Below are 12,500 nucleotides of genomic sequence, written 5' to 3' on the forward strand. Positions count from 1 at the left end.
GGTCCATTGTGTCACACTAGCCAAAGTGGATGAGGGCCTGGCAGGTGTTCCCACCATAAACATCTCCTCTGGCTGATGATGCTAAACATCATCCTTGAGAGGGCTCATTATGACTCATCTGTGCAAATAGTTCCATTGGTAAAAAGACCCATTTTCCCCGACTCATAGCACTCTTCTATATTCTGAGAATTTAAGAGATTTGGAATAATTGACTACCCCAATGCAGAGAGTTCCTTCTGAAAAACATGATGAACAAATCTATGCTCAAGTAAGACCCAGCTTATTCATCATTAATTGAAACCAAGTCCTCAATGCATTAGTGTACCCAGGCCCTTTCTAATAGTTCTACTTTGGTGCATGTGGTTGAACATCAATCCATTAATGAAGAGATCCCTGGTTCAATTCCTGGTCAGGTCACATCAGATGGTCATTACACTGCTGATATTTCGTTTGGTTTGGAATAGCAACAAACCTCAATGTTTCCCCCCAGTGAAATAAAAATAAGTGAGTCATTCTTAGGTTGCTTCATGTAATGTATAAGCAATAATTTCCATTTCTAAAGGGAGCAAATTTATTTAAGGATCCCAGAGAAGATCTGTAAGATAGGGTAAGTTCAACTGCTATACTCTTGGGACATGCTACCCACCTCCCAACCTCTACCATAAATACTGAGATAGACATACCAAATGTTGCTCAATTTTAGATTTAAGAATCACATCTACTACACGACGTACATATGTACTTCTGAGAGGATGTTTTGGTGGAGGGCCATTAAGATCAAATATCACGTATTTATTTGTCTTCCGTGCAATATCCAAATAATCACTTAGTTTTGGAATCTTCTGACTTCCTGCTTTTTCTTCATCAGCCTCTGATAAGGGTTTCATATTGTAAAATGGCTTCCTCTAAAAATAAATACATCAGAGAATACATTGGCTCCTATCAAAAGCATTTTCCAATTTTCCTGCTATATGGCCCCACCTCCATGTTGCTCCATTATCATTCAACACCAGGCCCTCTGAAATACTGGTAATGCCAGGAGGAAATAAACAACTGAGATAATAGTTACCAAGGAGAAAAATAAAATATAGACTCCAGCTCAGCTGGTGTGACGCAGTGGTTGAACATCAATCCATTAATGAAGAGGTCCCTGGTTCAATTCCTGGTCAGGGCACATGCCCCAGTTCCAAGCTTGATCGCCGGTTGGGGGCATGCAGGAGGCAGTTGATCGATGATGAATATTTTAAAAATAGAGACTCCGTAGCTAATTATGGTATTTGGAATATTTTTATCTATATCAAAGACCCTGTTGTATTTGCACTGAAAGACCTTCATGTTCCTGTCTTAACCTTCCTTTTCAGACTTTTTTCTATAACTCAAGGTATCCCTTTTCAGTTGCCCTGGCTTCCAACATTTGCTCACACTGTTCTAGAAATAGGCTTTGGGCCCTAGCTGGTTTGGCTCAGTGGATAGAGCTTTGGCCTGCGGACTGAAGGGTCCTGGGTTCTATTCCAGTCAAGGACATGAACCTTGGTTGCTGGCTCAATCACCAGTAGGGGCTTTGCAGGAAGCAGCCAATCGATAATGTTCCTCTCTCATAGATGTTTCTCTCTATATATCCCTCTCCTTTCCTCTCTCTCTCAAAATCAATAAAAACATTTTTTTTAAAAAGAAATAGGCTTTGGCTTCAGACTGAATTGGAGTCAATACCAGTTCTTATTACTCATTTGCCTTCTTTGTCATATTCACCTGTTAAAAATCCTACCCTCAACCTGCAAAGCCCAGTTCAAATGCTACCTCCTTCATGAAGCCTTAAATATTCCTGAACTAAAAAGATTTTAATAGTGTTAAAGTTCAATGGCCCATTTTTGTGCCCCTGTATTTGAATGTCTCATTCTGCCTTCTATAGTTATCTGTGGATATCTTACACCAAATTCAAAACCTGGCTTTATATGCTTCTTGCTGTGTAATTGGTAGAACCATTTAAATTCTCCAAGTCTTCATTGCCCAAACCAGAAAGTAGAGGACGGGGGGGGGGGGGGGGGGGGGGGGGAGGGGGGTGAGGGAGAGGGGGGAGGCCAGGTAAGCTATCTACTTCAAGATTATTCTGAAAATTAAATAGGATAAAATATGTACAGGGTCTAGGAGCATGTTCAGTACATAGAAAAGTGCACAATTCACTTAGTTCCCTTACTCTCTACTGCCTCAACTGAAATGTAACTCCCTCACAGCAGAAACTGTCCATTTTTCTGTGTAATACACAGCATTTCATTCTACACCTCAGTCCATACATGTATTAGCTATTTAAATATAACAGATGGCTGTTTTTATTATCATTTACCAGTTGTAGATTATTTGTGGGTGAAGTCAGTGAAGCAAGCAGTAGCCACCTCACATTTGTGTAACTCAACCTCTTTCTCTCTGCACAACTTTATCTTCATTCTCATTCTCACCTTTTCTATTTCTTTTCCTTTCCTTGACCTTTTTAACAAGCCGCCCTTTCTCACTTTTCTCTCAGGAAATATACAACCACATTTCACAATATCCCCATGCTAGACTGTAAGGCAGATCACAGAAGCTGAATTAAACATAGTCTATATCTGAGCGGAGGTCTACAATGAGGGTTTTCTTCAGTCTCAGAAAAACAGAAATTTGCTTTAGGATTCAAGATTTTGTTTGACTCTACACCCGATCTAGACCAACTGACTCATTTAAATATTAAAATAACAGTAGGCATAGACCAAGGTGGGATTTACATGACTAAACTGTGCATAATTTTTCTTAACTGTGTTTGAATGGGAAAAAGGAATAGGAAATGCACTCTAGAAAGACATTTATGAAACCTTTCCTTTAAGAATAAATTGGATGAAAATTCAAAATAGCAAAAATAATAAAGATTAAGCAACAGGAGAGTTTAAAACTAGATTCCAGTAAGCTTTAAATGTTATTATGGGGTAGAACTAACAGCTGAAGTAAATCAAGTCTCTTTTTTTATACATAAAATAGGCGACTTAGTCAGAAAAAATAAATAGGAATGGGATGATGCCTGTTTAGACTATCTCTAAATTGTGGGTAAACATTTTTAAAAGCTTAGAAAGTAGCAAGATAAAAATGAAAACAAATTTCCAGTTCTCCACATAAAATACCTAGTTCCTCAATTAAAAACAATACTAAAAAGGTCTTTGGTTCTCTAGGCCTATGCTTAGAATAACTGCAAGTAGATGGTCCAGTGGACAATCCAATGTGTCATATTGATTAAAAAGTAGGACAATTATTCAAAATCTGCCAAATGACCCTACTTAAAGGAAAACATTACCATTCAATCAGCAATTTTTTTAGAACTATCTGTAAATATAGATGAATAATAATATATATATTTTCTTGTTGATACATAAGCCACCACCTTTAAAAAAAATTTATTAATCCAGAAAATGAGATTGTTCAGAGCACTAAAACCATTGAAGTAGGAACCAAGATGGTGGCATAGGTAAACACCGGAGACTGCTGCCGCAAACAACCACTTCAAAAATACAACTAAAAGACGGAACAGACATCACCCAGAACCACAGGAAAGCTGGCTGAGGAGAGACTCTTCAACTAGAAGGAAAGAGAACAGCAAACCGAGGCTCAGAGGAGGCGCAGTGTGGAAAATACAAAGGTTTGCAGCAGCTGCCGGGGTTCTGAGAAGCAGAGCCTCTGGGAAGGAACTGAGAGCAGCCATAACTGCTCCCTCCACCCACCCTGTTGATCCCGCCCCGCCAAAGCCCTGCACAGAGCCATTTGCTGGATCGCCTCAGGCAAAGGCTAGATTAGCACCTCCCCAGAGGACAGAAGTTTTCCACACAGCTGATTCTCATAGCCAGTCAGCCTGGTGGTCAAATCCCTCAGTATTAACTAAAAAAATCAAGGCTTAACTAGAACAAGACTGCACACAAAGACCACAAGGGGGTGCACCAAGAAAGCATAAAAAATGCGGAGACAAAAAAACATGACAGAAATGGAGGATATGGAGCTAAAAAACGCAATTTTGAGGGCTTGCAAAAAACTTATGGAGAGCCTCACAAAAACTAATGAGACCCTCGATGCTACGATAAAGAAACTAGAAATTAAGCATACACGGACTGAAATAAAGAATATTATACCCAATAGCAGAACAGAGGAGCGCAAGAATCAAGCCAAAGATTTGAAATTCGAAGAAGCAAAAAACACCCAACAGGAAAAGCAAAATGAAAAAAGAATCCGAAAATACGAAGATAGTGTAAGGAGCCTCTGGGACAGCTTCAAGTGCACTAATGTCAGAATTATTGGGGTGCCAGAAGATGAGAGACAGCAAGATATTGAAAACCTATTTGAAGAAATAATGACAGAAAACTTCCCCCACCTGGTGAAAGAAATGGACTTACAGGTCCAAGAAGCACAGAGAACCCCAAACAAAAGGAATCCAAAGAGGACCACACCAAGACACATCATAATTAAAATGCCAAGAGCAAAAGACAAAGAGAGAATCTTAAAAGGAGCAAGAGAAAGAGACTCAATTACCTACAAGGGAATACCCATAAGACTGTCAGCTGACTTCTCAACAGAAACTTTGCAGGCCAGAAAGGAATGGCAAGAAATATTCAAAGTGCTGAATACCAAGAACCTACAACCAAGAGTACTTTATCCAGCAAAGCTATCATTCAGAATTGAAGGTCAGATAAAGAGCTTCACAGATAAGGAAAAGCTAAAGGAGTTCATCACCACTAAACCAGTATTATATGAAATGCTGAAAGGTATCCTTTAAGAAGAGGAAGAAGAAAAAGGTAAAGATACAAATTGTGAACAACAAACATGCATCTATCAACAAGTGAATCTAAGAATCAAGTGAATAAATAATCTGATGTACAGAATGAACTGGTGATTATAATGAATCAGGGACATAGAAAGGGAATGGACAGACTATTCTTGGGGGGGAAAGGGGAATGGGAGATGCGGGAAGAGACTGGACAAAAATCGTGCACCTATGGATGAGGACAGTGGGTGAGGAGTGAGGGCGGAGGGTGGGGCAGGAACTGGGAGGAGGGGAGTTATGGGGGGGGGGGGGGAAGAGGAACAAATGTAATCTGAACAATAAAGATTTAATAAAAAATAATAAATAAATAAAAATAAAACCATTGAAGTAGTGGGAATGTCTAACAATCCCAAGTCCTTTATATGTCCCAAAATATAACTGTTATTTTGAGGCCACTGTCAGAAACACTCCTTTCTTCTCTATGGCACTTTCCTATAAATTTCATCATTAGAAATCTACTTTGTAAAAAGCACCACCAGAGAATGAAAAAACGGCAGCCAAATAGACAGATGTGTCATGCACCTCGTCCTGGAGACAGACTAAAAATGCAACTAAATCGGAGAACAACCACCCGGCAGTTACAAATTAGACACAGCTGAGGAGACAATTTACAACAAGGAAGGGCAGAGGATGCCTGGAGAGCGGTAGGAATGGGAACATGGGCTTAAGAGGGGAGGCTGGCCAGCTGGCCAAGAGGGTGAGGAGGAAGCTGTGTTGCACCAAAGCCACATCCCTTGGAGACAGGTGTAACATCCAACTGTGAAAAGGAAAAGCCACAGGGCTGCTGTCTGCCGGGGAATCTGGACCCAAGACCACAACCTCAAAAGGCTGCACTGCAAAAGGTGGCCCGAAAGGCAGCCCAAGGTGGGGAGAGAGAAACATGCAGTTTCGTTGTTGTGTTGTCTTTGCTTTTTTTCTCTAAACACAGAACACAGGACTTTTCCATTGCAAGCACTCACCCGAGGCTTCAGGCTTCGGCGCAAGGAGAGAAGCACAGACTTGAGGTGCCTGAGAAGAGGCTGGGGAGGGAAGCGGGGCAGGGAGATGTGACCAGGAGTCCTGCAGTGGGACATTCTTACGGTTCTGAACCAAAGCGGCCATTTCTCCAGAGAAGACTTAGCCCCGCCCAGTAACCCCAAGGCAGGTAATATGGCCTACCATACCCTGCATTCTGAGCTTTACAGAGGAAACAAAGGTAGAGGCCAAGCTTATAGGTCTGAATAGTCCCAAGAGCTCTCAGTGACTGCATTAGAAGAGAGGTTACCTACCCCACTATTCTAGAACCAGACTGATAAAAACTCCAGATTGCCAGTGGTCTCCATATAAGGATCTCTGACCAACCAAGGCCAGAGTAATATTTTGGGCCACTCACAGAATAGTAGCTCTGGGTCAGGAATAAAATATCCATCTTATTCCCTGAAAGTGAAACAGCATCAACCCCACCTAAAGCTCTGTCAGAAACAGATGCTTGAGTGATTGAGACTGACAGCTGGCAGACAGGCAAAGAGGGCAGACTGACCCCGCATGTTTGCAGCCAAGGCCTGTAGAGACAGACATGAGCAGAGGACCTGTGGATCGCTTGGCACTTCAAGCAGGGTGCTAAAAGCCAAAAGACAGTGACTAACTGTGGCCAGCCACCTCAGTACCTAACAGGAAGCCCAGAATTAGCAGAAAGAACAGATAAGTGGAGTCCTAAACCAACTCCTATGGGGCATTAAAACTCAGCTGAAGCAGACACTTCATTTTTTTTTTATTTTTAAAAAATTTTTAATTTAATTTTATCTTATTTTATTTTTGATTTTTTTTTTTTACTTTTTTGCGCCTTTTTCTTCCTCACTTCTACTTTTTCTCCCATTTTTTCTCCTTTCTCTATTTTAGTTTTCCTCTTTCCTTTCTTTTTTCCCCTTTTAAAAAGTGGCTCTTCTTTATCTGCTTTATGGATATTATTCAAGTCTCTGTTGGTTTATTCATATACCCAATTTCCTCTTTCCTCCTCCTACTCCATTTCCCCTTCTCTTCTCTTTTTCTTCACTACTCAATTTTTTATTTTTTCTCTTTTCTTCTCCCAATTTCTTAACCTGCTTCACAACCTAAATTTAGGCTTATCTGCTGTCTCCTCTATTCTTTTCAAAAAATTTTTAAAAATTGTTTCTTCTTGTCTTTTCATTTTTCTCCCTCCTCTATGCTAAACCATGGTTCTACCCCTATTTATCCAATTCCTTAACCTTATTTTCTCTATTTAAGCTTTGCATCTACAGATTCCACCCCCCCCCCCCCCCCCCCCCCCCCCACTTTTTTCTGGCTGTTTTTTGTTTGTACTTTTTGGTTTATTTGTTTTCTTGTGTTTTCTCCCCATATTCTTTCTTTTTTTCCCCTTGCTAACATTCTTGCTCTTTTTTCTATTTCCCAATTCTCTTTTTTCTGGTGGTCAGTTTTATTGGGGCTATGGGTGTCTTGTGTTCTGTTCCTACTGCCTCATGTCTTGTCGTGTTGTATTTTGTGCTGTTTGGTCAGCGCCTCCACAATGGTTGGCACGATGTGGTTGGGAGCGAACCACATAATCAGACACCCTGAGAAGAGACTCCATCCATGAATGGGACAATAACATTCAAGACCCAACTACATTAGGAAAACCCAAATATCTTAAGCAGGGGACCCAGCCCAGGAGACCTGAAAGTGTGCACCATTGAGTCCCAAAAAACATCTACTACATAAGACCAATTCAAAAATCTGGGAGGCGTAGCAGTCTGATCTAATACAGAGAGACAGCAAAAATGGAGAAACAAAGAAATAACCCCCAAATGAAAGAAAAGGAGGAATCACCAGGAAAGAAACTGAAGGAAATGTAGGCAAGCAATTTGTCAAAGAAAGAATTCAGAGTAATGGTTACAAAGATGCTCAAATGTCTAGATGAGAAATTCAACAACATGTGTAAGAATCAAGAGGAAAAGAAGAATCATACAGCTGCAATAAAGAACACAATGGAAAATTTCAACAGTAGACTAGAAGAAGCTAAGGACTGATTCAGCAAGTTAGAAGACAAGGTAGAAAAAAAACACCCAAGCAGAGCAGCAACTGGAAAAAAATGTAAAAGCAGGAGAGTCTAAGGGAACTATGGGACAACATGAAATGAAACATCTGCATAATAGGGGTACCAGAAGGAGAGGAAGCTGAGCAAGGAATAGAAAACCTGTTTGAAGGAATAATGACAGAAAACTTCCATGACTTTGGGAAGAAAAAAGAAGCACAGAGAGTCCAAAACAAGATGAACCTCAAAAGACTGACACCAAGACACATTGTAATTAAACTGGCAAAAGACAAAGTAAGAATCTTAAAGGCTGCCAGAGGGAGAATGAAAGTTATCTACAAGGGATCCCCCATTAGACCATCAGCTGATTTCTCAGGCCAGAAGGAATTGGCATGAAGTATATAAAGTGATGTGAAGCAGTGGACTGAATCCAAGAATACTCTATCCAGCAAGGCTATCATTCAAAATTGAAGGTGAATTCAGAAGCCTCACAGACAAAAAAAAAAAAAAAAAAGGGCTAAGGGAGTTTATTACCGCCAAGCCAGCAATGCAAGAAACGCCAAAGGGATTGTTGTAAAAAGAAGAAATAGAAAGGGAATAAGGAATATATACATCAAAAATAAAAATGGTAATAGGTACCTATCAATAATAACCTTAAATGTAAATGAATTAACTGCTCCAATCAAAAGACATATGGTAGCTGAATGGATAAGAAAACATGATCTATATACATGCTTTCTATAAGAGACCCATTTCAGAACAAAGGACTCACACAGACTGAAAGTGAAGGGATGAAAAAAAAAAATTCAGGCAAATGGAAATGAAAAAAAAAAAAGCTGGGGTAGCAATACTTATACTGACAAAATAGACCTCAAAGTGAAAGCTATAACAAGAGATAAAAAAGGTCATTCATAATACTACAGGGATCTATACAACAAGAGGCTATAACCCTGGTAAACATATATGCACCCAATACAGGAACATCTAAATATATTTTAAAAAGCTTCTGGAGCATATCAAGGGAGAGATCAACAGAAATACAATCACAGTAGAGGACTTTAATACCCTACTGACATCACTGGATAAATCTTCTAGGCAAAAATTCAACAAGGAAACAGCAATCCTAAATGACATTCTAGAACAGATAGAACTAATTGACATCTTCAGAACATTCCACCCCAAAGCTACAGAATACACAATCTTCTCAAGTATATATGGACCATTTTCAAATATAGACTACATGTTAGGACACAAGCTAAGTCTCTACAAATTCAAGAAGATTGAAATCATATCAAGCATCTTCCCGGACCACAATGGCATGAAATTAGAAATCAGCTACAATAAAAATGCTCAAAAAATCAAACACATGGAAACTAAATAGCATGCTATTAAACAATGAATGGGTCACCAAAGAGATCAAAGAAGAAATAAAAAAAATCCTGGAAACAAAGGAAAATGCACACACAACAATCTAAAACCTATGGGACACAGTGAAAGCAGTCCTAAAAGGGAAGGCCTCCCTCAAAAAAACAAGAAAAACTGGCAATGTTTTCTAACACTAAAACTTAAAGAATTAGAAAGAGAACAAGAAGAAAAACCCATAACAAGTAGAAGGAAGGAAATAATAAAGATCAGAACGGAAATAAATGACATAGAGACCAAAAAAACAAAACAAAACAAAACTAAACTAAATAAAACAAACAAAAAAACCCCAACAACAACAACAAAAAAATACAATAAGATCAATAAGACCAAGAGCTGGTTCTTTGAAAGGATAAACAAGACTGATGGACCTTTAGCCAAGCTCACCATAAAACAAAAAGAGAGGACCCAAATAAACAAAATCAGAAACAGAAGAGATGAAGTAACAACTGACCCCACAGAAACACAAAGAATAATCATAAAATACTGTGAATGACTTTATTCCAACAAATGAGACAACATGTATTAAATGGACATATTCCTAGAAAAATACAACCTTTCAAAACTCAATCAGGAAGAATCAGAAACCCTGATTAAGTTGATGACTACTGATGAAATTGAAGCAGTAATAAAAAAAAGACTCCCAGCAAACCAAAGCCCTGGTCCAGATGGATTCTCAGGGGAGTTTTACCAAATATTCAAAGAAGAACTAACACTTCTACTCCTCAAACTATTCCAAAAAATTCAAGAGAAGGAACACTACCACACTCTTTCTATGAGGCTACCATCACTCTAATTCCAAAACCAGATAAAGACACAACAAAGAAAGAGAACTACAGGCCAATATCCCTGATGAACATAGACACTAAAATCCTCAACAAATTTCTAGCAAACCAGATCCAGTAATACATTAAAAAGATCATACATCATGACCAAGTGGGATTTATTCCAGGGATGCTAGGCTGGTACAATATTCGCAAATCAATAAATGTGATACAGCACATAAACAGATTGCAAGACAAAAATCACATGATCATATCAATCGATGCAGAAAAAGCTTTAGATAAAATCCAACACCCTTTTTTGGGAATAGAGGGAACATATCTCAACATAGTAAAGGCCATATATGACAAACCTACAACCAACATCATACTCAATGGGCGAAAACTAAAACCATTTCCCCTAAGAACAAGGACAAGACAAAGATGCCCTCTTTCACCACTCTTGTTCAACATAGTTCTGGAAGTCCTGACCACAGTGATCAGACAAGAAGAAGAAATAAAAGGAATCCAAACTGGAAAGGAGAAAATAAAACTCTCATTATTAGCAGATGACATAATACTGTACATAGAAAACCCTAAAGACTCCATCAAAAAACTACTTGATTTAATAAATGAATTAAGAAACGTAGCAGGATATAAAATTAATACCCCAAAATCCACAGCATTTTTATACACCAACTAGTAGCCCGGTGCACGAAATTCATGCACATTAAAAGGGAATTAATTGCCCTAACCGGTTTTGCTCAGTGGATAGAGCATCGGCCTGCGGACTCAAGAGTCCCAGGTTCGATTCCGGTCAAGGGCATGTACCTTGGTTGTGGGCACATCCCCAGTGGGGAGTGTGCAGGAGGCAGCTGATTGATGTTTCTCTTTCATCAATGTTTCTAACTCTCTATCCCTCTCCCTTCCTCTCTGTAAAAAATCAATAAAATATATATTTTTTTTTAAAAAGGGAATTAATTAGCGGATTTACCCTTTCTCTATAATAGAAGTGTGAGAGATGAAAGGAAATTAGTAAAATATATATGAAAATAATATATAAATTTGTTAATAAATAAACAGTAACAAAAGGATATAACAACAACACAGAGGCATGATATAAAAACGACAAAAACATGATATGAAAACAACAAAAACATGATATGAAAACAACAGAAACATGATATAAAAACAACAGTGATGCAAACAATGACTGATAAAGTGATTAAACTTATTCTAATATCTCCCTGTACACCACATTAAGAGTGAAAACACTTTCAGAGTGCTTGACTAATTTCCCTTGTGATGAAGTATTTAGAACTTGAAGTGTAACGTCACATGCTCTTCAAACTCGAGAGAAAGCAACATAGAACTGACCATGTGCAAAAATGGGTTTAGGTAGGAACATACCTACTTTGTCTAGAGTTTGTCCTTGTGATTTATTAACAGTGATCACAAATGCTGGCATCACGGGAAACCGTCGTCGAATCAATTTAAATGGGAGGCCAGTGTCAGAGGGGGACAAATTAATTCTTGGAATCAGAACAACCTCTCCCTCTGCACATCCTGTTAATACTTCAGCTTTGATAATGTTAGGTCGCAATCTTTTGATAATAAATCTGGTACCATTACAAAGACCCCATTTACTATTGAGATTTCTCAATAGCATGATGATTGCACCCACTTTCAATTTTAATTTATGACACGGCATTCCGAAGGAGTAATACTATTAAGAAATTTGATGGGAAAATTTTTCTTTTCAGCATCATCTGTGGAATCAATGGAATCATCACTCAAATATGTGTGAAAATCTCCATCGAGTATATCCAAATTTTCTTCATTTAATTTTTGAACATGCTCATTTTTTGGACAAAGAATTGCACGTTTAGATATATTTTTAATATTATCTATAGCGGTGGTTCTCAACCTTGGCTGCACATTAGAATCACCTGGGAATCTTTTTTAAAATCCTGATTCCTGGGCCTCTTCCTTCGGAAATTCTTTTTTTGTTATGGGGTAGGGCCACAACATTAGTAACAAAGAAACAGAATTTCTGAAGGATGAGGCCCAGAAATCAGGATTTTAAAAAGATTCACAGGTGATTCTAATGTGCAGCCAAGGTTGAGAACCACTGACCTATAGATACAGTATTTCCAAAGGTAGCTTCAATAATAGATCCATTACAAATCATTTCACTTCCATGCTCCGCCCTGAGGGCTGGTTCCTGCCTCCAGGAAACAGCTGGAGGAGGGCGCAGCCGTTTCCAAGATGACCCTTGCCGGACTGCCTTCCTTCCAGTTGGTTGCGGTTCTGGCCATGATGTTACACCCAGGATTTTTATATAAGTAGATAGTGAACTCTCAGAAAGAAAAACTAAAAAAAAAAAAACCCCAAAATAATCCCATTTACCATTGCAACAAAAAAAATTAAGATACTTAGGAATAAACCTAACAAGGAG

At 38.8% G+C, this 12,500-nt stretch overlaps 1 protein-coding gene across 1 annotated transcript in view; it reads right to left on the reverse strand.

Annotated features, from left to right (window-relative positions):
• Positions 1 to 12,500, reverse strand: part of GDPD4 (glycerophosphodiester phosphodiesterase domain containing 4) — an 85,775-nt gene that overhangs the window by 26,744 nt on the left and 46,531 nt on the right. Inside the window, exon 10 of the mRNA XM_070427045.1 lies at positions 684 to 905. Coding sequence (XP_070283146.1) covers positions 684 to 905 — 222 coding nt within the window. The remainder of the gene's footprint in view (positions 1 to 683; positions 906 to 12,500) is intronic.

This window comes from Myotis yumanensis, unplaced genomic scaffold, assembly GCF_028538775.1.
Source record: "Myotis yumanensis isolate MYYU_CA2020_CCGP unplaced genomic scaffold, mMyoYum1.0.hap1 SCAF_10, whole genome shotgun sequence".
NCBI lineage: Eukaryota > Metazoa > Chordata > Mammalia > Chiroptera > Vespertilionidae > Myotis > Myotis yumanensis.